The sequence below is a fragment of the Syngnathoides biaculeatus genome, chromosome 12, assembly GCF_019802595.1.
Source record: "Syngnathoides biaculeatus isolate LvHL_M chromosome 12, ASM1980259v1, whole genome shotgun sequence".
Taxonomy (NCBI): Eukaryota; Metazoa; Chordata; class Actinopteri; order Syngnathiformes; family Syngnathidae; genus Syngnathoides; species Syngnathoides biaculeatus.
Genome location: NC_084651.1, coordinates 24,661,366 through 24,689,330, shown reverse-complemented (window position 1 = coordinate 24,689,330; position 27,965 = coordinate 24,661,366). Strand labels below are relative to the sequence as shown.

At 41.5% G+C, this 27,965-nt stretch overlaps 1 protein-coding gene across 5 annotated transcripts in view; it reads left to right on the top strand.

The window, feature by feature from the left end:
* The window catches only part of LOC133510247 (serine/threonine-protein kinase VRK1-like), a 57,235-nt gene that overhangs the window by 11,034 nt on the left and 18,236 nt on the right, over positions 1 to 27,965 (top strand). For all 5 annotated transcript variants that reach the window (XM_061838051.1, XM_061838050.1, XM_061838052.1 and 2 more), the window contains 7 exons: positions 5,732 to 5,787; positions 5,905 to 5,974; positions 6,565 to 6,652; positions 6,785 to 6,893; positions 15,343 to 15,435; positions 15,527 to 15,659; positions 23,196 to 23,316. In XM_061838051.1, the coding sequence (XP_061694035.1) occupies positions 5,732 to 5,787; positions 5,905 to 5,974; positions 6,565 to 6,652; positions 6,785 to 6,893; positions 15,343 to 15,435; positions 15,527 to 15,659; positions 23,196 to 23,316 (670 nt within the window). The remainder of the gene's footprint in view (positions 1 to 5,731; positions 5,788 to 5,904; positions 5,975 to 6,564; positions 6,653 to 6,784; positions 6,894 to 15,342; positions 15,436 to 15,526; positions 15,660 to 23,195; positions 23,317 to 27,965) is intronic.

Below are 27,965 nucleotides of genomic sequence, written 5' to 3'. Positions count from 1 at the left end.
CTACAATGGATCAAGGCTTGCGGAAGACCGCAAGTACAACTAAATGGGAAGAGAGAGGGGGCTGTGGCTCTTCGTTTTCTCCCGGAATGGCGAAACTCAGTGCAACGTTAACTGTCAAACATCAAATCTTTCAGCTTGAGCGTGCTTTCTAAATGTTTGAATATAACGTGCGCTGACATCATAAGGAGGATGGCGAGAATAAAACCCTCTGAGATCGACTGCCTATGAAATCCTTTTGCGACTGTTGAATGTCAGCATCACTCCATTGAAAGATTGTCCATATCATGCGTGGTTTGCAACCGGCTTGGATGAGATTCAACACCTCCAAATCTGAGACCATGGTCCTCAGTCAGAAAAGGGTGGCCTGCCCTCTCCAGGTCGGAGATGGGATCCTGCCCCAGGTGGAGGAGTTTAAATATCTTGGGGTCTTGTTCATGAGTTGAGGAAGAATGGAAGGGAAGATCGACATGCGGATTGGTACAGTGTGTGCAGTGTACTTGTATCGTTCCATTGTGGTAAAGAAGGAATCGAAAGGCAAATCTTGCTACCGCTCGATTTACATTCCTACCTTTACCTATGATCACAAGCTGCCAAAAACATACAAAAAATGCCAGATACCAGCAGCCAAAATGAGTTTCCTCTGCAGTAGGTCCTAGCTCTCCCTAAGTCGAGCTGCTGCTTCTCTACATTGAGATGAGCCAGAATAGGTGGCTGGGGCATCTGATTCGGATTTCTCCCACATGCCTCGTTGGTGAGGTGTTCTGGGCACGTCCAAGTGGAAAGAGATTCTGGGATGACCCACGACAACCTGCAGAGACAATGCCCTGGGAACGCCTCAGGATCCCCCCGGAAGAGCTGGATGAAGTGACTGGGGAAAGGGAAGGCTTGGCGTCCCTATTAAAGGTACTGCCCCTGCGTTTTGACCTCGGATAAGCGGTAGAAGCTGAATTAATGAATAAGAGCAGATTCTGTACTTTGATGAGTTGGGAAACCTGATTGAAATTCGTCAAAAAGTGAATTTAAATTCAAGAAATTGCTGAGTTGAGTGGGGTCCCTTAAAGGACCCCCTCATTTCATTACTATTTGTTTCTGATTGAGCACTTCCAATGGATACAAAGTAGCTCCTTTCTTCCAGGTAGGACCTAGACAATATAAGCAGCGTTCCATTTCGTTTTACCCAATTTCCAACCTGTTCAGCAGGATGTTATGATCTACCGAATCAAAAGCCGCACTGAGCTCCAACAAGACCACAATGACACCTTTTCTGAGTCAGTATTCAACATTATGTCAATTAACTATTTAATAAGAGCAGATTCTGTACTGTGATGAGCTCAGAAATCTGATTAAAATTTGTCAAAAGGCCCATCTAAATCTAAGCAATTGCTCAGTTGATCAAAAACAATCTTGGCTATTAAAGGGAGATGAGAAATAGCTCTACAGCTTGCCAACATGGAAGGGTCCAGTGGTCTGTTTTTTAGAAGAGGCTTAACACTTGAAAAACTGATGGTATTGAGTCAAGACAGCTTATTGTTTTCAGTTGCTAAAAAGTTTTCTCTACAGTTTTTTGGTCAACTGCATCAAATTCTGACATGGTAATAGAGGTTTCCCGTGGTGGCTTCAGATTTAGTGTCATTGCATCATTTTGATGATTTGTACTGATGTTCAAGCTGATGAATTTTTTTTTTTACAAAAATAACAGGCAAACTCATTTATCATCTGTTACAATTTCTGCAGCAGAGTTGTGAGCTTGTCAACCACAGTAAACAGAGTGCGAGTATTGTTGAGGTTTGTATTGTGATTTTAGAAAACGGTTGCTATTTTGACCTGACTGTTAAAATTAAAAAGACTTTGTCATGGTCAATTTGGTGTTTTTTTTTTTTTCCTCCACTTTCTACTTTTCTACACTTTGTTTGAGAAGTCTTAACCATTATTGTCGTCTTCCTCGGCGCTCTGAGTCGCCTCAAGATTGTCTTAGTTTAGTGGGAAATTATTGTGGTGAGATGATTATGGTCTGACCTTATATTTCAAAAAGACGTTTAGATTCTTCTTCTTTTCCGATCGGCTTGTCCCGTTAGCACTCGCCACAGCATGTAATCTTTTTCCATCTAAGCCTATCTCATGCATCTTCCTCTCTAATACCACTGTCCTCGTGTTTTCCCTCACAACATCCATCAACCTTTTCTTTGGTCTTCCTTTCGCTCTTTTGCCTGGCAGCTCCATCCTCAGCACCTTTCTACCAATATACTCACTCTCTCGCCTCTGAACATGTCCAAACCATCGAAGTCTGGTCTCTAACCTTGTCTCCAAAACATCCAACTTTGGCTGTCCCTCTAATGAGCTAATTTTAATCCTATCCAACCTGTTCATTCCAAGCGACAACCTCAGCATTATCATTTCTGCTCCCTCCAGTTCTGCTTCCTGTTGTGTCTTCAGTGCCACCGTCTCCAATCCGTACATCATGGCCGTCCTCACCACTGTTTTATGAACTTTTCTCTTCATCCTAGGGTTAGGTCTGCGATGTGGACCTGGCTCAGTAGTGAGTCGGTTCCCACCGTGAAGTGGATCTGGCTCGTTAGCAGGTTGGTTGCCACCGCGACATAGAGCTTGCTGGCCGTGGGTCAGTTGCTACCGCGGCATGAGCGTGGGTCAGCAGCGAGTCTGTAGCAACCGCGATGTGGGCATAGCTCGGCTGGTTATTTAAATCCCGCCGAACCTGGTCTGTGAGGACCTTAAGTTCAGGACTCTCCCCCTCTAGTTCCGCCCCTATTTCGTGATAGAAGACCTCGTAATCCTCAAGTCGCTGCATCTTGGAAGTTTCGAACCCCTTCTCCCTCTGGGCTGGAAGTCTCGCCATCAGCTCAGGGTCCGCTGGCTGGGTTGTTTCCAGCAAGGCGTAGATGGACAATGACAGTGTTTTGGTCGCCACGCAGCGGGAAGCAGAAGGGGGCACCCTGCTTGGACGTCTCCTCTGGCTGACACCTGGTAGACCTGGATAGATGGCCAAGCGGGTTCCCCAAAAGGTTTGGAGGACGAGAACCTACAGGATGAAGGCACTCGGGAGCTGGAGGCACGGGGCGGCGACACAGGGAGAGGAAATTCACTGTCAATGTCCAAATCACAGTCTGGCAGCCGGTCATATAAGTTTGGGTCTTCCTCAAAGTCTGAAAAATCAGAGTCCAAAAGGATATGCAGTGGTGAGCCAATCATGGTTGGCACGTAGTCGTGGCGCACGGGCGGTGTGGGTGACCAGGCAGGAGAGGACGATATAACTGAGCCCATCTGAATATAAGATGCTTGGTCCTTGGCCGGACGGCATCCCCAGCGACGTGCCCGGCGATCCTTCACCTTTCGTGCTGGGTCCTGTTCCGGCCAGTTCGTTCTGTCACGAACCTCCGGTACGGGGGGGGACTCAAATGCAGGACTTCGAGGCAGAGGCATAATGTTCAATGTAGTTTGTTCTGGAATCCGGGTCATGTACTGTGTAGCAGTCCGACAAGGCAGAGGCACAGAAACGCAAGGCTAGGCGGGTTCCAAAAGACATACAGCAAGTTCTGATGACAAACTAACAAACTCAACAGGACAGGATCAAACTAAAGGGAACAGAATCATAGGAGCAGAGAGTCCTACAGGCAGTGAATGCAACTCACTAACGCAAGGCAGCGAACTGGTAAATGCCAGTGACAAAAACTGCAACTTATATGCCTGTCTAATTACAGTCCGAATGTGAATAAGCTGTGACCGGTGACAGGTGTCACCGCCCAGAGCAGTGGCCTGGCCACGCCCCTCTTTGTCAGTGGCCAAGCCTTGCTCATGACAATTCATCAACTTCTTAAAGTATTCTTTCACTAACCAGTTGCATCACCATGCTGCTTCCAGTAGGTTAAATTCTTTTTTTTTTTCTTGTATAATAAAAAAAGATTTTTAGGTTTCAGATAAAAACATAAATAGGGGACAAAAGTTCAGAATTGCGGGTTTTATGTTTACATTTACATCTAGATGCTAGAAAAGTGTATGGAATGTCTGCAGTGGACCTTTTTGCTAATATACATTTTTTAAAATGCAGAATTCGAATCAGAATTTAGTTATGAAGGAAACATTTTTATTTTTCGATTATCAGCAAAAAATTATCGCACGTTGCTGGATTCGCCGAAAAAAGACAAAAATGAAGTGGACACACCCAAGTCAGACCGCTACGTCATAGCCGGTGTCAACAATGGCGAGCATTGGACTACATTGTGAAAACACAGATGAATTTTCCAATATTTAGATGTAATGAACACTATTTTTTGTTCTACAAAGACAGTGAAGAATACGAGCTTTATAAAGGCGTTAAAGGTTATCAATTTGAGCCAGTTAAACAGCACACATGTTCGAATGTAGACGAAATGACTGGCCTTAAAGACCAAGTAGTCAGACACATGGAGCAGGATATGCCTCGTGTTGAAAACAAAGACTGGTGTTTGTGAAGTTCTTGTTTTGGTTTAGTTCGTCATGAACGGATAAACATTAAAGGCTTTGATATCCTGAATGTATGTACGAAATTTTCGGTCTCGTTTTTAAATTATGCAAACGCTGTGTATTTAGTAAACAGGTACGTGACCACCTGGCCGTTCATTGTACAGCGCGATGGATCTTCCTGTTCTTGTATCAGAAACTATCTGCAGTACGACTAATTTGTGTGGACAAGGCTTGTTTATTATTGCACCTAAACAAACAGAAGATGATAACGTAGTCCACAGTTTAAGTTAGCATATTTTCACAAATAAGGATTTTAAGTAATCAAATCCGTTTAAAATGTTACCATGTTAATTTGTGAGTAAATAGCTGGTGATATCTTCCTTCACCATAAAATATAACTTCACGTGATAAACTGATGGCATAACCAGACATTACCAGCAGCACAAGAGCAGTTCCACCTCGAATGACATACGAGGCTCCGCCCCCGAAATGAGTCGTTTTTCAGACACGGGAAATTAGGTCAAAGTTTGCTGACTTTAATTCACAAACACTTATATTTTTGGGTAAAAACATCGAAACGGTTATGCATTTATGGTACAGTTGAACGTGTATCTTTGTCTATATAAGATAAATATGCATTTGAAATTAGATGGAGCACTTTTTGTTTGAAGCCACACAGTTTTGAAGTTTATTTTTTTTTTCACCTTCAAAATGGTTTCCTTTTTTCCCATAGGCAGCTTTCTGGTGTTGACGTTTGCTTCATTGCAAATGTAGTTTTCACAGGTGAAACTCAAAGCCCAGCACAAATACTATCTAATGTTTAAGGGATTGATCTAAATGGTAACGCTTGAGCAACTAGAAACACCCATCAGTCACATCTTCCAATCCTCTTTTTCATTTGAAAAGATAGTGGGTGTTTGCAGTGTTTACAGTACATGTAAACCATGAAATAAAAGCTGGAGTTTGGAACTTTTGTTATATATTCATCTTTTGATCTGATACCCAAATCTTTTCAGTGTACAACAGAAATAAAGGGAATTGGCCGTGACAGTACTTTTGGAGGGGATCGTATAAACACTCAAGATAAGGACTATATAGGGAGTTGTTGCCTCTGATTCAATATGTTTTGGATATTCAAGGATCCTTTCTCAAAATGTTTTTTTACTCAGTAAAACCTCTTTCAAACATTGTTTTTTCACATATTATTTAATGTGTATCACTTAACTTGACTATTTAAACTCCAATTTCCCATCTTCTTCATTTAAACATTTAGCATCCAACAACATTGCCAGCCCAGTCTCAGCTGATACTGACTTTGTGGTAAAAGTGGTGAGTATCTTGATCATTTCTGAATATGCAAATACCAGCATCTTATTCATCTTGTTTTGCATTTTGTTATAAAGAATTTGCCTTAATAAATTCATTTTTAATCCATGACTTTTGCAGGAGTACCTTGAGAATGGCCCCCTCTTCTCTGAGCTCAGCTTCTACATGAGAGCAGCCAAACCAGAGAGTAGTGAGTACCACCCCATGTTCAGAATAGCAAAAGCTTGCTGGAACAAAAGTGTGTTTGATGAAGATGTGGCCAGATACACGGGCTCTTATGCTTGATTCACAGTAATTGATAAGAAGTAGAACTAAATATGCACCAACGTTTCAATTAGCCTTTTCTTTTGCTTGTTTGACTTTACAAACATCTTCGTTTTGAGAGATGCAGAGAGAAAAATGTCTTAACACAATGGCTATTGAGGCACCCTTAAGCAGCTACCATTCTGGTCGGGTGACAGTCAAACTGGCACCAGCAATACCTGAGCTAACACTCACTATTTTTGCTTAGTCTAGCGCTCTGAGTTTGTGTGTGTGTGTGTGTGTGTGTGTGTGTGTGTGTGTGTGTGTGTGTAGGTGTGTGTGTTGTGTCTGTTTATATTCTTTTATGTACCCGAAATGTTAAAGTATTTTTTGCTGTCATCAACTTTTCTCATCTCTCACTCTTTGTCAAAAAAGAGGTAATCTGAGAGACCAGGGAATTTTGGATATCTGAATATTCTGAAGTCATCTGCCTTGTGCAACAGCAAATCCTCAATCACTTCTGTCACTTTGTTTCAGTCCAAAAATGGATAAGAAGTAGAAAACTTGACCACCTCGGCATCCCAAAATACTGGGGATCAGGGCAGGCTGAGTACAATGGCCTTAGGTATGGTGTTCTGTGTGCTTTGTTTGTGTTCTTTTTAAAAGGTTGACTTTAGAAATAATCTTTATTCTTCTAGAGGAAAGAGTTAGACCACAGTTCCTTAAACAATTGAAAGTCTCTCCCTCTTTTTTTTAGGTATCGTTTTATGGTTATGGAGCGACTGGGGACTGATCTTCAGAAAATAAGTGAGCGTAATGGAGGTCGCTTTAAGAAAGCTACTGTCCTCCGAGTTGGTCAAATACTGGTAAGATCTTTCCCACATTGAAAAATATTAGACCTACCCCTTGTTGTTTTATTTTTTAAGTATTAGAAAAAGTATACAGATCAAAAGGGTTTCAGTTTCATACACCTCAACTCTTGTCAGTGAAAAGGCACAATAAAATGACAGTCAGTCTTTTTAATTCTCATTTTTCTCACTGTCTTCTCATATCAACTAATGTGAATGTTTTTTTTGTTTTTTTTTTTTTTTTTTTTTTTGTGCGTGTGACTGTGCCATTCTTTTCCATTAATCTTGAATCGTTGTTGGGAAGTAAATTACCATCACCCTTCTTTATACAAGTCCATAGCAGAAGCACTGAAAATCTGATATGGCCAGCATTCTGTACCTTAACAAAGTCTTAGAGGGTGACTAATAACCCCACCCTGCAACTGTTTTGCATTATATTGTACTGTTTTCTTCTCTAGACCAGATGCTTCTCTTCTCAGATCCTTTTGGGTCCAAGGTCCCCTTATGTGGTAGATTTTTATTTTTTATTTTTCCATGGATGCCCTTGTAATCCAAACGGAAATCAAACATGACTACCATGTTCACCCTTTAATGCCATTTAAAATTGAGTTTCTAAATACTTAACTAAAATAGTTCACCCTACCCAAACCTGTTGCCAAGAAAAATCAAATTCAATTCAGTTGAACATGTTTAACAGTTATCGCTTTGCGATGTGCACTACTTACTCACACAACATGGCTTCAAACAAAAAAAGTCTGCTTACAAAAACAGTTAGTGTTGACAACTTTTTTGGCCCCTCATTAAGTTAAACAAAAAAGTAGTGACTTTGATATGTGACATTAAATACCATGAAGAAACGGGCAAAATTAGCGGAATCATTTGAACATTTTCTGTGCGAGTAAGAAACACGGTGGAAGGCAATCAGAGCAAATCACACTGAACGTTTCTCCAAAGTCAACCCACCCATTAATACATACTTTGGAAAAGCAAACTTTTGACAAAAAATTTTGATTCTAACCAGCTCAAATAGTTTTTTAGCGGTCACCTTTTCTCACCTGTACAGTTACAGTGAAGAAAATAAGTATTTGAACACCCTGCTATATTGCAAGTTCTCCCACTTAGAAATCATGGAGGGGTCTGAAATTTTCCTCGTAGGTGCGTGTCCACTGTTAGAGAATCTAAAGAGAAAAATTCAGAAATCTCAATGTATGATTTTTTTTTAACAATTTATTTATCTGATACAGCTGCAAATAAGTATTTGAACATCTGTCTTTCAGCTAGAATTCTCACCCTCAAAGACCTGTTAGTCGGCCTTTAAAAGTCCACCTCCACTCCATGTATTATCCTGAATCAGATGCACTTGTGTGAGGTCGTTAGCTGCGAAAAGACACCTGTCCACCCCATACAATGAGTAAGACTCAAACTTGTAACATGGCCAAGACCAAAGAGCTGTCCGAAGACACCAGAGACAAAATTGTACAACTCCACAAGGGTGGAAAGGGCTACGAAGAAATTGCCAATCAGCTTGGTGAATAAAGGTCCATTGTTGGAGCAGTCATTACAAAATGGAAAAAGCTAAACATGACTGTCATTCTCAATCGGAGTGGAGCCCCATACAAGATATCACCTCGTGGGGTCTCAATGATCCTTAGGTGAGGAATGGGCCCAGAACTACACTACACGACAGGACATGGTCAATGACCTCAAAAGAGCTGGGAGCACCGTTTCCAAGGTGAGTGTTGGTAATACACTAAGACGTCATGGTTTGAACTCATCCACAGAAGGTTCCCCTGCTTAAACCAGCACAAGTCAAGGCCCATCTTAAGTTTGCCAATTACAATTTGGATGATACAGAGGAGTCATGGGAGAAAGTTTTGTGGGTAGAAGAGACAAAAATTGAACTTTTTGATCATAATTCCACGAATCGTGTTTGGAGGAAGACGAACGATGAGTTCCATGTCAAGAACACCACCCCAACTGTGAAGCATGGGGGGTGGTAGGATCATGTTCTGGGCGTTTTTCTGCACATGGGACAGGATGACTTATCTGTATTAAGGAGAGGATGACTGCGGCCATGTATTGTGAGATTTTGGGGAACAACCTGTTTCCCTCAGTCAGAGCATTGAAGATGGTTGGGTCTTTCAACATGACAATGACCCGAAGCACACAGCCAGGAAAACCAAGGAGTGGCTCCGTAAGAAGCATATGAATGTTTTTGCATGGCCTAGCCAGTCTCCAGCCCTAAACCTAATAGAAAATCTTCGGAGTGAGCTGAAACTCCGTGTTTCTCAGCGACGGCCCAGAAACCTCTCTGATCTAGAGAAGATCTGTGTGGAGGAGTGGGCCAAAATCCCTCCCGCAGTGTGTGCAAATCTTGTGAACAACTACAGGTGTTTTTCTCAGATGTTCAAATACTTATTTGTGGTTATATCACACAAATAAGTCGTTAAAAAAAATCACACATTGTGATTTCTGGATTTTTCTTTTAAAATTATCTCTCTCACTGTGGACATGCACCTATGATGAAAATTTCAGACCCCTCCATGATTTCTAAGTGGGAGAACTTGCAATATAGCAGGGTGTTCAAATACTTATTTTCTCCACTGTATAACTGAAAAAAGAGAATAAGAGCTAGAAAGGCTGTGCGCATGCAGGGATGTATGCGGTCACAATGATATCAGAGCTTTTAATTGGCCTAAAGCTATGTCAGGGAGGAGTAATGGTTTTGTTTGTTTGTTCTACTGCTGCGTCAGTCTTCATATGTACTGTAGATCTGCACCTACAGTATTCTATCCTCCCTAAATGTCCTGCCCGCAGTTCGGCAGTGAGTGAACAGTTCTCACAATAATGTACAAAGTGTCCTTGCTCCAAGCTTTTTCATCTTCTCAGGTATCTTTATAAATAATGTTCTATATTTAAACATTAAAATGTGCAACCAGATTGTTTTATCTAATTCAAGTCAGCTAGTTTCGCACTAAAATAATACCACTAATGGACCGTTCCGATGGTGATCTTAAGCTCCGCCCCCTTAGCCATGTCCCGCAAGCTTCCAAAATGGCGATTGAACTCCCAGCATGCTTTGTGGTGCTAAACGTGCGTAAATAGTGTTTGAAGTGCATGTTTTTTGTCAGTTGTTTCTTCGCACATCGTTCTGGTCGTTTTGTTGTCTGCTTGTTGTGTTGTTCTGTTTCCTGTATTATAATGATTTTGGTTTGGTGTGACACCATGAGTGAGGATGTCACGACTTGTGCCTTGTACCAGTTATTGGGAAAGAAAAGGGGGAAGCTTATACTTACAAAAATAAAAATACAATTGTTCTTGAGTGCCTCAGGAGCGCCATCATGCCTGCGCCCAATAATACAGTGCCCTTTACATTTGTGTTAAATACAGAAATTACACCCGCAACGGAGACTGTGCCTTTTAATATGATGTGCCTTATTGTTTTGAAAATCTGGTATATTTTGATACTCTTAAGTGATATGCTCTGATCTCAAGGTGCAAGATTATGAATGAGCAGCAGCTGTTTAATAGTCTTTCTGTACCAGTCAGAAGACCATTACAATAATCAAGTCTACTTGAGATAAAAGGATGGATGAGCTTCTCTTGGTCTGCTTGACACATACAACTCTTCACTCTGGATGTGTTCTTCAGATGGTAAATGACCGCTTTAGTAATGGACCTTTCCGATGGCGACATTACGCTGCGCCCCCTTAGCCATATCACACAAGCTTTCAAAATGGCGATTGAACGTACATGTTTGAAGTCGATTCTCTATTGCGTATTCCAGATATTGGGGTATGTTTTTTGCCAAATGCGTCAGACTTGTCCAAGAGAGTTTTACGGAGAGGTCTCAACTATTTCACGCAAGGATATGTACAGGGAATTAAGATTTTAGACAGACCAGGATGCTATGTCAGAGTTCGAGCGAAATGTTGGCGTTCGATGCAAAAAAAGGTCGACGCCACACAAACTTCCCATTGAAATCCAACAGGATAGTGGAATTTTACTGTGCATGTAAAGCAGGGTGTGTACGTTTTACTTGGAAAGATCATAAGTAATATCATTGTAGTCTTTATAAGTGAGTGGGAGTATTCATTTGCAGTCACTCACATTTAACGAGCGCGCCTTCGTTCGCGCGCCTTCGCGCTCGCAAATCTGCACAGTCGAGCTCGCAAAATCGCGCGTAATCTTTGTTACGAGTAGAAATACATGGACATTCTCAGCGCTCATGAAAACCAAACAAGCGCTGTGAACCACAGCATGACTCATTTTTTTTTTTTTTTTTTAAACAGAATCACACGGTTTCCTGCTCACCTGACTCCGCCCCCCTTCAGCTCTTAAAGGGATACACTCATAATTACAAATGTTACAGTCCTTACGCAGCCTGGGCTACGTAGAGCATGCTGCTTGTATTTACTCTCGATAATAATGGTAAAAGTAAAAAAAAAAACGCTGTTACTTTAATGAATGTTAGGCTATTTGAATTATAGAAGAAAAAGTGGTGAAACTGGATGAGATTTTTCTCTTTTTTGAGTCAACAAGGGCTGGTCAGAAGCCAAAGTAGAAAGTACAGGATGAGATGGTGTCTAATGTTAAAATTCCACTTTGGCACAGCCTGATCGAGGATGAAAGCACAAACAATTCAGTGCACAAAAAGCTAATTCTATATTTTAAATATAGGAGGCAACCTAACATTAACCTTAAAATTCTTTGGGAGCATCATTTAGCTTTCAACATACATTAAAAGTAATATTCTGCAAGCAATAATTCAGTTTTACACCAAGAAAAACAGACAGGGATATCATTGTGGGTTAAAGCCCAACTGTCATCCCTATAATATATTAAAATAGAGATTGTAATGAAAAATGCATATAACATTATTCACTTCAATGTCCATACGAAAAAATAAATTTGAGCGGAGAGCTCGTTTCGAAAAGGACAACACCACACAACCAAGTGAAGTCACCGGGGCAATATTGCACTATTGTTTTGAGCCCTCAGGGCAAAATTACACTATTGTTTCGAGCCATATTCAGATGATATGCGATCATGGCTAAACCGCATCCCCGTCCGATCCACTTCCACTTCCGGTGTGGCTTATGACGGAGCCGAGCCGTACTGCTTTAGGAGGGTGTTCATAGACTCCGCAGTACAATGAACAACACAGTCAGCCGGGGCACTTTAATGCGCGCACGCGACTGAGTGATTCTCGGCTGGGTTCTTCAGAGCCGCCCCCGTTCGCAAAGCCCGATGCGCAGGCTTCGCAGTAGCTGTGACCACCGAACGCGGCGCCTAAGCCGGTGTGGCTGATTTTCGGCGCCGTGGCGGCATATAATGGAGCTGAGGCGTGCTGCTTTTAGAGGGTTGTTTACAGCCACCGCAGTATGCGATGAACACTATTAAGCCGGGGCGCTTTACTGGCAACATGAGGCTGAGTGAGACATTGTTGGCTGTGTTCTTCAGATTCGCAATCGTCCGCGCAACAGCCCGACACCATCCGACGCACACATTGACATATTTCATACGCGGATCTTTTTTTACGTTATGAGAGACCAATTACGTGGACCCCCCCAACTATTATTTTTTTTAGTAGCAGAATACACACCTACCTGTGATTTGATCCACAAAGCTCTCGTCCTCTGCACCCGTGCAATCCATTTTTCACAACGAACCGGGTCTCTTTCAAACTTATGAAGGGTAATTCCATTCTCCCGAGTGTTCAAGCAATGTCCAGCAATGCAATGAGCTGGCATTTTGGCTAACACTAAGGAAAAAGGGGTTACCTTCCCGGAGGTAAAACTAATGGAAACAAACGAGTCCACTTGGGGGCGCCGCTGTCCTTTACGTCACTTCCTGCTTCTTCTCGAAAACAAATCCCTCGACAGGATTTTCATGTCGAGAGTTACAAAAAGCTGTATACGTCAAAATCATGTTTTGTGGTGGGGAAAAAAAAAACCACACAGGCCCTTATTGGCTGACATTTTTTCATTAATAACATACTAAAAATCATCCATTTCATGACACTTGACCTTTAAAAAAAATGAAATAAAGCTGCAAGCAACATTACAAATTTATAGTTCATGGTTTGGCATGGCTTGGTTTAGTTATAGTACCTCACATTTGACGAGCGCGACTGCGCTCACGCACCTTCACACTCTAAAATCTGCAGTCGAGCAAGAAAAATCACGCGTGTGAAATTTGTTACGAGTAGAAAAAATAGATATTGAAAGACGTCACTTATTTTGTGTAGTTTTGACATTAATTTCCGTGTTTATTTATCTATCGACTATCATCCACCTTGTCGCTTGATTCAAGTGTGGCCAATATGTCGAGTGCACGCACATAAAGGTGCGCTCTGGCAAGTCGGCCTCCTATTCATGGCAGTCGTGGCATAGCGCACGCATGCAACCCCCATCCACCCCGCTAACTATAATACATAAATTCTAACAGTCATTTTGACCGTGGTACGCATTATCTTGAGGTTCAAAACTTTTCCCCGCTACATGCTTTAGGAAGATATAGATCATCTATTGCTAGTTTTCATTAATGGATTGACAATATCAATACCGCTGTAAATTACGCTAGATTATAACAATAGATCACGATTGCCGACAGGAATGTTTGTTACAATTTATCACTAGCTTGTTGCCACTAACGCCGATTATGTTGAAATAAACTTTCAGCATTTTCAAAACATTGCAGGTATAGACCGTTCGTGTTTATTCCTTGACAGGCCAGTGCATTTAACTTTTCTTCAGATAAAGTTCGTCAGATCAAGAATTTTTATTGATGAAAAATGTTAAATACCGTTCTACTAATATCAGTTGAAATTGGAAATTAACATTTCTGAGTTTGAAATTTTTGTTTTGTATTGTAGTTATGTATTTATTTTATTTTTAATTTACAGTTATGTTATTTTAAGGTCTTGAGATTCCATCCCTTATCACACACGCAACTTTATCTGCGGGCATGACTAGTGGACATTTCTCTTGTATGACATCGTGCATTTACGTATCACTAACCTGACTCTTCGACATAAAACATTCCACACTTACTTCAGCAGGTCAGTGATACACTAACAAAGTGAAAGTTGTTCTCCTACAATCTATAAAGCACTGATAATTCAATCAAACTCAGAAAAGATACTTCTCCCTCACTTACCTTCGATCATACAGCCTTGTGTTTGTTGATAATGTCCACATTTAGTTGTACGCGCGGTCTTCCGCAAGTTTTAATCCATCGTAGACACTTCGTCAACTGTGTTTTAGGCTTTGGAAAATTAATCAATCGGGCCCCATGTAACCGAACAGAATATCTTTCATCAGAATTGCTCGTTCCCTAGATCCATCTGAGCACCATTTTCTTCGAAATATTAACTTTTCCAAGTGCACGCTACTGACAACCATTATTGCTTGAAGGACAATATGGCGACAGGGGCATGTCAAGCCAGGGGTTAAGTTAATGCAGCTATCTGATTGGCTATTATTGTACGAGTGATTGACAGGTCGGAAAGGTCCATTGCAAAAGCATAAGTGGAATAATGGATATAAGCACTTTCGTGGCAATTCTAAACTTAAAACCACTGCTACTGTAACAACCGAAGTGACAAGAGATACAATATAAAGGGAGAATAGAAACATTTTTACAGCATGCACAGTATATTCTATGTTTAAACTAATATTAAAGCTTTGTTGGTTTGTTTAGAGCTTAATTGGCAGCTTTTCGGTCTACTTATTAAGATTGCTCGAAAATACATGTATTTCACCACCTCTCCTGACAACAGAGCTTCCAAATGTAACAGAAATCACTGAATTTTGACTTATGGCCATAACACTGATTGTTTCAGATATAGGGGGCAAAAAAAAAAAAAAATCCAGCATATCAAACTACTGGCACTTCCACATTGTACAGCCGCTTGGTGCATGCTTTTCTATCACATTCTTTGGCTGCCAAGTCACTGAGGCAGAAGTTCTGATTGCGTCCAGTGTCAATGCATTGTTAAGTCAGTGATCATCGCCTCTTTGATAGTCAATCAGCTACACTTCTGAGCATGCTTCTTTAAAGTGTCACGAAGGGAGGATGTAACCGGTGTGTTGAAGGGAGGACGAGGAGTAGATCAGTGAACATAACGTCAAAGCCTTGCGAATTGCTAACCTATAATTAGAAGCAGTCATCAAACATTGAAATACAGCAAGGGATTTGCTGAAACAATATATTTGCCACATCCTAAATGTCTGGCTGGAACTGTGTTTTTGCACCGTGTAGCCAACCTTGAACAACAATAACAGGCCAATTACTCGGTGATTAGTTTAGATTAAATGTAAAGTAAAACACGTGCACACAGGATGCAACGTCTGTACTACTAATTCATTGGCATGTCACTGGAAACATAACTTAAGAATGTGGACTGGTTAAAAAAATTCCTGGTTAACCATGGTATTCTGTTGATTCTGTTGTTCTCTTTTAGGTGGAGATACTGGAATATATCCATGAGAATGAATATGTTCATGCAGACATCAAGGCTTCCAACCTCATGTTGAGTCATAGAAACCCTCAAGAGGTTCGCTGACTTTGACGCTTTCACTTGCAGTAATACTGGCACTTGGTGTAGAACAACTGATCTATCTACATTTTTTTTCTTTTTTTTGTAGCTCTACTTAGTTGACTATGGGCTGGCCCGCAGGTACTCTATTGATGGTGTCCAAAAAGACTATAAGGAAAATCCCAAGAAAGGCCATAATGGAACCATTGAGTACACCAGTCTTGACGCTCACAAAGGTGTTGGTAAGTTTAGATAACCATTGGGGATTAGTTAAAAAAATATATAATCGAAGTAATCTTAATGTCAAAGCAAATTGCTTTGACTTACAAAATAAATTTACAAATATTTGAAACACCTGCACAGCCAATGATATTCATTTATGATTTGTTGACTTGACCCCCGAGTGTGTCAAATGCTGTCTTGTAATATGATGGAGTAAATATATTCAGTACGTTCCTTAAAAGTGTGAGTTAAATACATCAATAAATTTATTTCAAAATATCATGTTTGAAAGTAATTACTTAAAATGTGAAAAGACGAAGAACTATCCAGTACTGAATTGTTGTTCAGTATTTGTTTTATTATTTGCTAGTCATGCTCTTCTGTTTGCTGTGGTGCGCTAATTTTAGTTTGAATGTGACACTGTGAGTGTGAACATCATCTTGAGTAGCCTTTTTTAGTCCACCTCCACTCTATGTATTATCCTGAATCAGATGCACCTGTGTGAGGTCGTTAGCAGCATAAAGACACCTGCCCACCCCATACAATGAGTAAGACTCAAACTTGTAACATGGCCAAGACCAAAGAGCTGCCCAAAGACACCAGAGACAAAATTGTATAACTCCACATGGCTGGAAAGGGCTACGGAGAAATTGCCACGCAGCTTGGTGGAAAAAAGACAAACTGTTGGAGCAATCATTAGAAAATGGAAGAAGCTAAACATGATGATCAATCTCAATCGGAGTGGAGCCCCATGCAAGATATCACCTCATGGTGTCTCAATGATCCTTAGAAAGGTGAGGAATCAGCCCAGCACTTACACGACAGTAGTTGGTCAATGACCTGAAAACAGCTGAGACCACCGTTTCCAAGATGACTGTTGGTAATACACTAAGATGTCATGATTTGAAATCATGCATGGCACGGAAGGTTCCCCTGCTTAAACGAGCACATGTCAAGGCCCGTCTTAAGTTTGCCAATGACCATTAGGATGATACAGAGGAGTCATGGGAGAACGTTTTGTGGTCAAATGAGACCAAAATGGAACTTTTTGATCATAATTCCATTAACCATGTTTTGAGGAAGACGAATGATGAGTTCCATCCCAAGAACACCATCCTTAGTGTGAAGCATGGGATTTTTGGGAACCATCTCTTTTCCTCAGTCAGAGCATTGAACATGGGTCGTGGCTGGGTCTTTCAACATGATAATGACCCAAAACACACAGCCAGGAAAACCAAGGAGTGGCTCCATAAGAAGGTAAGAAGGTTCTGGCGTGGCCTACCCAGTCTCCTGACCTAAACCCAATAGAAAACCTTTGGAGGGAGCTGAAACTCCATGTTTCTCAGCGACAGCCCAGAAACCTCTGATCTACAGAATATCTGTGTGGAGGAGTGGGCCAAAATCCCTCCTGCAGTGTGTGCAAACCTGATGAACAACTACAGGAAACCTTTGACCTCTGTAATTGCAAAGAAAGGCAACTGTACCAAATATTAACATTCTTTTTCTCATGTGTTCAAATGCTTATTAGCAGCTGTATCACACAAATAAATCGTTAAAAAAAAAAATCATACATTGTGATTTCTGGATTTTTCTTTTTAGATTATCTCTCTCACACTGGACATGCACAAACAATGAGCAATTCCGACCCCTCCATGATTTCAAAGTGGGAGAACTTGCAATATAGCAGGGTGTTCAAATACTTATTTTCTTCACTGTATATTTGTAGAAGGGTGTTGAGGATGGAGCTGACAGGCATAAGAACGAGAGGAATACCAAAGAGAAGGTTGATGGATGTTCTGAGGGAACACATGAGGGCAGTTGGTGTTTGAGAGGAAGATGCAGGAGATAGGCTTTCATGGAAAAATATATAATACACGCTGATAATACAAAAATACACGCTGTGGCGACACCAAACAGGACAAGTCGAAAGGAAAAGAACCAGATATTATGATTAATTTCCTCTACAGAAATGCTTTTTACATAAGACAAGGGGTCTTGTTCTGCCCATTGCTCGGTAAAATGGGTCAGTTCTGCTACATTATTCACAGTTCACCAGCAAGTGAGCAAGCACAAGAAATTAATCGGGTATTCAGTCAATATAGAAAAAATTATTTTGAAAAATACAGGTAGATTTTTCGAAAAGCTCATGGGCTGGATCAGCGTTGTCATCTCTTGTTGTGGCTTAGGTGAAAACAAAACCATGTTAGGGTTAAATTTTAACTGTTCATAAGGACTAGTAAAGCTCTTCAAACCACTTTGCAAGACAAATCCGCAGTGGCTTCATAGGTACTACAGTTATTGTAGTAAATTGGCAAGTATGTACTAAAACAATGTCAATCAAGGACAGTGAGTCTCTGCTCATATAGGATTTACTCTCTTTCAGTGTGGTTTGTCAGTAGATGTAAAACATTTTCTCAATCTGTCAGTGGCCACCTCCCTCACCTGATATTGGGGACATTAACTGGCAAATTGGCTGCTTGCATCCTTCTCTTTTCAATGGCCATCGCTTTTTACGTCCATTGCCTCTGCAGAATTCTGTCTTCATTTAAGAACCTCCTTATTAGCTGGACATAACCTGCAACGTGTGTTAATTCCCTATTAATTGGTGACTTGGATGTTTGGTTAGCGGGATCCATGAGCCACACATGACCTCCACGCTGATTGGCTCAATCATCACACATGCATTGTGGAACCTTTGAGTTAAAACAGAATTCGTTTTTGTGAAGTCTCTGTTCAACCTCCAAAACATTTTTTTCCCCATAGGAAATAATGTAAATGTGTTTTATCCGGTCCCAAACTCTCAATAGTAAATTCTTACTTTAATTCCTATTTATGTAAAAACATTTGCACCCTGTATTTAACCAATAAAAAAATGCATATAGGTAAAGCAACTTAAATATATATTATTCCCCTTTCTGGTCTCGATGTGATGGTATCAGAGGGATCAATTTGTACGACCTCTGTGAGTCGTTCAAAGTCCAATTTGTACGACCTCTGAGTCGTTTAAACTCTGAGGTTGCACTATGTGTGTGCGTGTGTTAGGGTGAATCTGGTCCCCCTTGATTTTGAAAACTTGAGTCTTTTGAGCTGAACTTTTTTTTCTAACGTGAGGCTTGATATTAAAAGTAAAATGGTGAAATTTGGATGAAATATTTCAATGTTGAGGGGTTCCTCATCGCGATGAAAATCTCAACATTGCCTCAGTCAAATTGAGACATTAAAGACTACATTTCTACTCGCAATAAAATATCCGTGATTTCATAAAAAAATAGCCAAAAGGAAAGATTAAAATGTATTCATAAAATATTCATTCAAATGAACATCCATCATTCAAAACATGCATCCTGAAATGTACCTACAGAACGCTGCAATAGTAAACTGTTACATTTTTTTTTTTAGGACCAGGCTTGTTTTGTTAATAACATTTATGAAATAAACACGTAAATTAATGTCAAAACTACACAAAATAAGCGTTTTTTTAGTATCTATTTTTCCTACTCGTAACAAATTTTACACACGTGATTTTTCGTGCTCGACTGCACATTTGTGAGTGCGATGGCGCGCAGGCGCGAACGCGCTCGTCAAATGTGAGTGACTGGTATATCCATTCATCCGTCCATTTTCTGAGCAGCTTCGCCTCACAAAGGTTGCAGGAGTCCTGGAGCTGATCACAGCTATTGGAAGAACATTGTAGACACTCATGTTAAGGATAAAAAGATTTTAAGACCATCTCCAAGCCTCTATGTTCATAAGACTGCAATAGTAGAGGGAGGCAAAAATGTATTTAATCAGCCACCAGTTGTGCAAGTTCTCCCACTTAAAAAGATGAAGGTCTGTAATTTTATTATAGGTTTACCTCAACTATGAGGCAATGAGGGGAAAAAAATCCAGAAAATCACATTGTCTGATTTTTAAAGACTTTATTATGAAATTATTGTGGAAAATGAGTATTTGGTCAATAACAAGAGTTCATTTGAATACTTGGTTTTATACCCTTTATTGGCGATTACAGTGGTCAAACATTATTTTGGAAGTCTTCAAAAGGTTTTCTTAGACTTAACACAAACGTGATCAGCCTTATCGATATCGGCCGATAGTTAGCATTTTATGCTGATTGGCTGTGATTGGCTGGCAAGCAGTTTAGGGATGTACAACACCTCCGAGCCAAATCCAAAAGAAATTTATTTTGAGCCTTGCTGTATGTCTTTTGACATAGTGCTTTTAATATCTGACGGCCAATAAAGGGATTTAAAAAAACATGTCGGTGGTGAGGGACAGACAGCACATCTGAGACAGACAAACACCTATTGTCCAGATATGACTACAAGACAAATGTGCTCTTTCACGATTCCTTTGTAGCAGACTACTGAAATAAAATATTCTCCGATACCACCACATTCTGTTTTCTACGATTACTAGCCTTAATCATGTCAACTTAAATGCGACCGTAGACACTCGTTACCATGGTGATGATAATAACAGTGGATCTTGCTGACTATATTATAAGAACAAAATTGGGAAAATAATGTTAGTGGGCACCGGTACTCAGGAAAGGATGTTCATTTAAGACTTAGTTGAGGTATGTTTCCATACTTTTAACATTGTTTGTAAGCAGGCAACAAAACATTATGTAGCCTAGCAAGCTCTTGGTAGAAACAGTTGTCTAAACATTCTATTTTGTTGAATCATGCTCTAAGGTTTTGGTGTTGATGAAGTAATTTAATTCCGATAATTTAATAACAATAAGTTAGCAGGTGAGTTATACCTATAATAAATTTATATATATTATTTATTTTTTTTGCCCAACTGTACATTCAGAAGTTTAGGTTCCATGGGACTGTAGCCAACCAACTTGAATGTGGCCAGAATAGGTGAATGGATGAAAAATTGAAGAGATCAGTAATACAAAATGGTAACCATAGTGCCCAGAACAAGATTAAAATAAATTGAATTCACAAAGTCAAGGTACCTCAGTGTCACGTCGCACCATACGTCATAGTTTGAGGCAAAGTGAAGTTCTAAGATAACCAAGGAGGACACCACTGTTGAAAGCAAAGTAAAAATAGTGACACTGGAATTTGGCAAATTCATATGGATGAGCTACTGTACAAAGCTTCTGGGAGAATGTGCTTTTTACGACTCAGACTCCATTGAAATGTACTGCTTAGTGTCAGAAGTCTTGGTCTCAGTTGCAGGTCACGGGTCTTCAAACAGGATGATTACACAAAATACAGTTTAAAAAGCCCACCCATTTCTAAGTGCAAAACATTGGATTATTCTGAATTGGCCATCTATCACGCTGATCTAAATCCAATTGAACATCTGTGGCACGAGCTAAAACAAAATCTGGAGAAGGCACTCTTCAAGCATGAGACAACTGGAGCAGTTTGTTCACAACGAATGGGGCAAAATACTTGAGTGGTGCAGACATCTCATTTTCAATTACAGCTGTGATTGGCTGGTAAATTTGTGCAAAAAAATTATCCTGGCAAGTTTCATTTTTCATTTTTCTTTTCAGTGACCATTGGGGCCTCTTGTTTCATGAAATAAGGGGTGCCAACAAGTTTGTCCACTTGTAATGTCAGAAATTGTAAAAAGATCCTGCCTCAAATACAAACCCAATTTCAATGAAGATGGGACGTTGTTAAACAAATAAAAACAGAATACAATGATTTGCAAATCATGTTCAAAAATTTAATTGAATACACTACAAAGACAAAAAAATTAATATTCAAACTGAGGTTCCAAAAAAGCTGGTACAGGGTCATATTTACCACTTTATTACAGCACCTTTTCTTTTAACAAGTCAATAAACGTTTGAGATCTCAGGACACCAATTGTTGAAGCTTTGTATATGGAAATCCTTTCCCACTCTTGCTTCATGTACAGCTTCAGCTGTTCAACAGTCTGGGGTGTTCATTGTCGTATTTACACACAGGCAAAAAGTAACTTGTCTTCTTCTACCACCAATTGGGGTAGATTCTTCTTCTTCGCCTGCTGAAAGTAATGTCATCTCTCCATTCAAAGCCTCTGCACATGCCCAAACTTGAGTGCGATGTAGGGAACGACCATGTTTGAACTATTTTGTTTGAACACGCTTTTGTTCTACTTTTGAACTTATAGCTGCTAGCGACGTAAGCCCCCAATATTTTAGCCTTCTCATTAAATATGCCAGAGGATGCGTAGCTCCTGGAAACAGCAGCTTGTCCCTCTGAAAATACAGTAGTCCTGGCTTATTTGTGCAAGCCTGTGCATGTCCTGTCGGTGTTGCTACAATGAAGCCACACCTGTTTTCGGATCAGATTTTTGAGATTCCTTTAAAAAGACAATGAATGACAAAATCAATCAATAGATTTCTAGCACATTTTAACCCACTGGAAATTTTTAGGAATCCCACATCATCACTCCGAAGTTAAGTTTGTCATGTTGTCTTATTCCAAGCATTCGGGGTATCAACTGCTTGAGAACACTTCTCAATGCCCCCTGATCTTCATTGATCGTTTCGCTTCCCTACGAGGCCTCGGCAATTTAATGTTCCACGTGAAGGCCGAGTGTTTTATTCACTTTCCACATTTTAGCAATTTCCTTTTCTCTACACCTTCCATAAGAATACATGCCTACATCTTGCCATTATGTGCACACAATGAAGATGGAATGTTTTAAAGATGAAACAGTCAAGATTTGTAAATGCCTACACATTTACAGCAACGCTCCTGGTATCTTGCAGTCAGATTACCACCATCCTGTTGATTATCTTGTCCTGGGTGGCCAGGACCATGCTGCCACATCAGACCTCCCTGTTGGCTAGGGAGAATCAATGCCAGTAATGGCTCAGGGAGGAGATTTATCCCCTCAGATGAAGCCAGTCAATACGTAATTTCTCCAAAGATGTGTGACTGCCATTACTGCATTGAGTTGCTAAAACTCCCTGGGCTCGACCCTTCTGGATAGACTTGGTTTTCGAGGATTGATGCTCTTCACACATTATTGTGGCTAGATGCACACTCTCTCACAAACAGCCATATACAAGCACTTTAAAGTTCATTATATTGAAATATTCTATCTGCTTTCATTAATAGTGGGAATGGATTAAAATCCTTCATCTGTCAACATGTTTTGTGGGGCTATACCCAACTCAGAGATCCTCAGAATAGAGCACTGAAATATCAAATGTTACTCAACATTCAAACATTGATTTTGACATCAAAGGCAACAGCAAATATTTTTACAAAACGTGTATTTCTATCCAACAGAAAATGTCTGGATTGGTGACATCTTGCTGTTTAAAAATTCATCTGATAAAATAGGTCTTGGTTTCTATAATCTGCAAACATTTTCTGCACATTACACAACCTTTGCTGTAACCTATCAGTTTTCATCCCCCCTCAAAAAAAACAATCATAGTGACTTGACTTGCCTGTCAATCATACATTGTATGGCCATTGTGTTGGTTTGGCATTTTTGTTGAAATTGAACAGAAAGTCTGAAGAGTGAAAAGACAAATGGAATGAAAGTAGAAAAATAAACCTTATTGTGTCTTTGTCTTTTTCTCCAAGCCCCATCAAGACGTGGAGACATCCAGATTCTTGGTTTTTGCCTTCTTCACTGGTTATGTGGCTCTCTTCCCTGGGACAATGATCTCAAGAACCCAGTTAAGGTCATGGAAGCCAAAGCCATGTAGGTCCTAACAAACTGAGGTCATAATGTACTTACTTGTAATGCCTATAAGTGATTCATCTGTCTTTATATTTGTGATTGCTAAATTAGTTGCGTCTTGACATATTTGAGGCAAAATACACTATTTAGCCAAACATTTGCTTACTTCCCTTTACTCATACAATATGATGCTGTTCTACCCTCTGCAACTATAACATCAACTCTTGTGACAAAGTTCTCAACAAAGTTTAGGAGTGAGTTTATGGCTCTTTTGATAGTTGCATGTGACTGGCAGAGCCCTCATAATGACATACTGTACATGGGATTTATGTTGTGCAGGAAATGCAAATGACACAGAGACAGTTAGTCCTAGTGGGCTTGCCGTAGTTTGCTGTGTCAGTCGATGTGCGCAGGCCCAGAAAGGTCGAACGCAGAGCAGGTCGCAACCACTAATTATGGAAATGCTTTTGACAAAAAAAAAAAAAGATGCATACCGACATTTTCAATAAGAATGAACAGCCTTTGTGGAGACTTAGGCTTCATTCACGATTAACGGATGGAAGTCTCAATGCTTGCATGAAGCTTAATCTAACTATGAAATAGACAAAGCCATCAGCAAAACCATGCAACACTAGAGGTTGCATTAATGGTAAGAAATAATTCGTCATCATTGGTTAGCAACACCCGTCCTCGAGCGTCACGTTATCGTGGTGAAGGGGTTTGTGTGTCCCGATGATCCTAGGAGCTAAGTTGTCTGGGGCTTCATGCCCCTGGAAGGCCACCCATTGCAAAAAGGTCAGAGGTGAGGGACCAGATAAAGTACGACTCCAAAACCCCTATGACGAGTACAAAAATCAGATCTTGGTTTCCGTTGCCTGGACGCAAGTCACCGGGGAACCCCTCTGGAGCCAGGCCTGGAGGTGGGGCTCGAACGTGAGCGCCTGGTGGCTGGGCCTGCACCGGGGGCTCAGTTGAAAGGGTAACGTGGGTCCCCCTTCCCATGGGCTCACCACCTGTGAGAGGGGCCACATGGGTCTTGTGCATTATGAGCTCGGCGGTGGCCAAAGGAGGGAACCTTGGCGATCTAATCTCCGGCTATAGAAACTATCTCGAGGGACATGGAATGTCACTTCTTTTGCAGGGAAGGAGCCCGAGTTGGTGCGTGAGGTCGAGACGTTCCAACTAGATATAGTCTGACTCTACGCACCGCTTGGGCTCTGGCACCACTGCTCTTGAGAGGGGTTGGACTCTGTTTTGTGGTTGAGTTGCCCACGGTGAGAGATGCCGAGCAGGTGTGGGTATACTTATTCCCCCCCGGCTTGGGGCCAATACGTTGGGGTTTACCCCGGTGGATGAGAGGGTAGCCTCCCTCCGGCTTCAGGTAGGGGGACGGGTCCTGACTGTTCTATGTGCTTGTGTACAAAACAGAAGTTCAGAGTAGCGACCCCTTTTTGGAGTCCTTAGAGGGAGTGCTGGAAAGCGCCTCCTCTGGAGACTCCATTCTGCTGGGGGACTTCAATGCTCAAGTGGGGAGTGACAATCACACCTGGAAGGGAGTGATTGGGAAGAACAGCCCCCCTGATCAGAACCCGAGTGGTGTTCTGTTACTGAACTTCTGTGCTCATTATGGATTGTACATAACGAACCCCATGTTCAGGCATAAGGGCGTCCACATGTCCACCTGGCACCAGGACACCCTCAGTCGCAGTCTGATGATCGACTTTGTGGTCATGTCATTGGACTTGCGACCGCATGTCTTGGACACTCGGGTGAAGAGAGAGGGGGAGCTGTCAACTATTCACCACCTAGTGGTGAGTTGGCTCTGATGGTGGGGGGAAAATGCCAGTCTTTTGCTGTACTCAGTGTCGCTGTTTGCACATACGCAGTGAGCTAAAGGTCAAAAAAATACGGCTAACATTTTTTTACGGCACATTGAGCACCCCTGACCTAAAGGCTCTGGATGTTGTGGGGCTGTCCTCCTTAACACGCCTCTGCAACATTGAGTGCGTGGACATCGGGGAAAGTCCCTCCGGATTTGGCAGACTGGGGTGGGTGGGCCTCCTTTTTAAGAAGGGTGACGGGATAGTTTGTTCCAACTATATGGGGATCACACTCCTCAGCCTCCCTGGTAAGGTCTATTCAGGGGTACTGGAGAGGAGGATCCGTTGCGAAGTCAGATGTCAGATTCGGGAGGAGCAATGTGGTTTTCACCTTGGCCGTGGATCTGTGGACCAGCTCTACACCATCAGCAGAATCCTCAAGGGTGCGTGGGAGTTCGCCCAACCACTCTACATGTTTTCTGTGGACTCGGAGAAGGTGTTCGACTGTGTCACTCAGGGAGTCCTGTAGGGAGTTCTTCGGGAGTATGAGGTACCGAATCCCTTGATACGAGCTTATCAATCCCTGTACGACCGCTGTTGGAGTTTGGTCCGCATTGCCGGTAATAAGTCGGACTCGTTTCCGGTGAGAGATGGACTCCGCCAAGACTGCCCTTTGTCTTCGATTTTGTTCTTAACTTTTAAGGACAGAATCCACTTTGGTGGCCTCAGGATCACATCTCTGCTCTTTGCGGATGATGTGGCTTCATCAAGCTATGATCTCCAACCCTCACTGGAGCGGTTTGCTGCAGTGTATGAAGCGGCTGGGATGAGAATAAGACCATGGTCCTCAGTCAGAAAAGATTGCGTGCCCTCTCCAGGTCGGGGATGAGATCCTGCCCCAAGTAGAGGAGTTCAAGTATCTTAGGGTCTTGTTCACGATTGAGGGAAGAATGGAGTAGGAGATCAACAGACAGATTGGTGCAGCTTCTGCAGTGATGCGGACTTTGTATTGGTCCGTTGTGGTAAAGACGGAGCTAAGGCGAAGCTCTCAATTTACCAGTTGATCTACGTTCCTACCATCACCTATGGAAACAAGTTGTGGGTCGTGACCGAAAGAACAAGAGGGATACAAGCGGCCGAAATGAGTTTCCTCTTCAGGATGTCCGGGCTCTCCCTTAGAGATAGGGTGAGAAGCTGGGTCATCCGGGAGGGGCTCAGTGTCGAGCCGCTATCGCTCCACATTGAGAGGAGCCAGATGAGGTAGCTGGGGCATCTGATTCGGATGCCTCCCGGACGCCTCCCTGTGAGGTGTTCTGGGCATGTCCCACCAGAAAGAGACCACTAATATTTTGGACATGTCCAAACTTGTCCATTTCCAGGGGTGATGATCGGCCAGATGTATGCAATTGACAGTCTGCACACATGGCACATACACTTGCACCAGCTGTCTTGAAAATAAGCAGCAAACAAAATCTTTGCCAGCACCACCAACCCTGTTGATGATCAACGTTCCGGGGTGGATCATCCAAGGGAGTGGATTTGACTAGCTTCACATTAGGGCGCCTTGACTCCGACATTTAGGAACTGTCCACCATGTGGACCGATGTCATATAAAACCTACGCATTAAGACTGAGATGTCACTAAAAGATACACATCTGAGTCAAGGAAGGTGAATAAATTCTTTGGCAATATAGTGAAAATTGCACTAAAGACCAGCACAGGTGCTGTTGATTTCGTCTTAACACGTCTGTCAACAAGGAGAAGTTAATATTAACAATAACCTACCCAACAGGATACTGGCATTGAAATAAGATTTCAGAACATTCTAGCGATTCTCATAAAAAATAAATGCATTTGCTCACAGGGAAGGCACAGAGTGGGATACTACTACCTTTTGATGTCAATCCCTTTTTTTTAAAAAAAAAAAAAACTATTAGAACGAATGTACTGCATGATATTGGAAAATACTTTTTAAAAATGTGTTTTTTTTTAAACCTGTAACACATTAGATATACATATAGGCGCAACAGAAGAGTTTAAGGTGAAGGTGGGATTGCATGAGGGATCAGCTCTGAGCCCTTTCCCGTCACTGCGGTAATGGATGGGTTGACAGATGAGGTTAGACTGGAATCCCCTTGGACCATGATGTCTGCAGGTATTGTGATATGCAGTGAAAGCAGGGAGCAGGTGGAGTAACAATTAGAAAGATGGAGACATGCACTGGAAAGGAGAGGAATGAAGATTAGCCGATGTAAAACAGAATATATGTGCGTGAATGAGGGGTGGAGGGGGAAGAATGAGGCTATAGGGAGAAGAGATGGCGAGGATGGAGGACTTCAAATACATGGGGTCAAGAATCCAGAGCAATGGTGAGTGTGGTAAGGAAGTGAAGAAACGGGTCCAAGCAGGTTAGAACAGAGTCTCTACTAGGACGAAGAGCAAAGTTGACCCTTATGTACAGATTAGAGACAGAGGCACTGAAGAGACTACAGGAAGCAGAACTGGAGGTGGCAGAAGTGAAGATGTTGAGGTTCTCACTCGGAGTGAGCAGGTTGGCTAAGATTAGAAATGAGCTCATTAGATAGAGGGACAGCCAAAGTTGGATGTTTTGGAGACTAGGTTCAAGAGTGCAGACTTCGATGGTTTGGACATGTCCAGAGGCGAGAGAGTGAGTATATTGGTAGAAGAGTGCTGAGGATGGAGCTGCCAGGCAGGTAGATTTCACTCGTACATTACAAGTTAGAATTGTCACTAATCCAATTATTTTGTTTTGTAAAAGGAATCAGTGGAATAGTTTGCTTCAATTTAGCTTATTGCGACTATATCCTTTCCCCAACCTTAGTATCTCA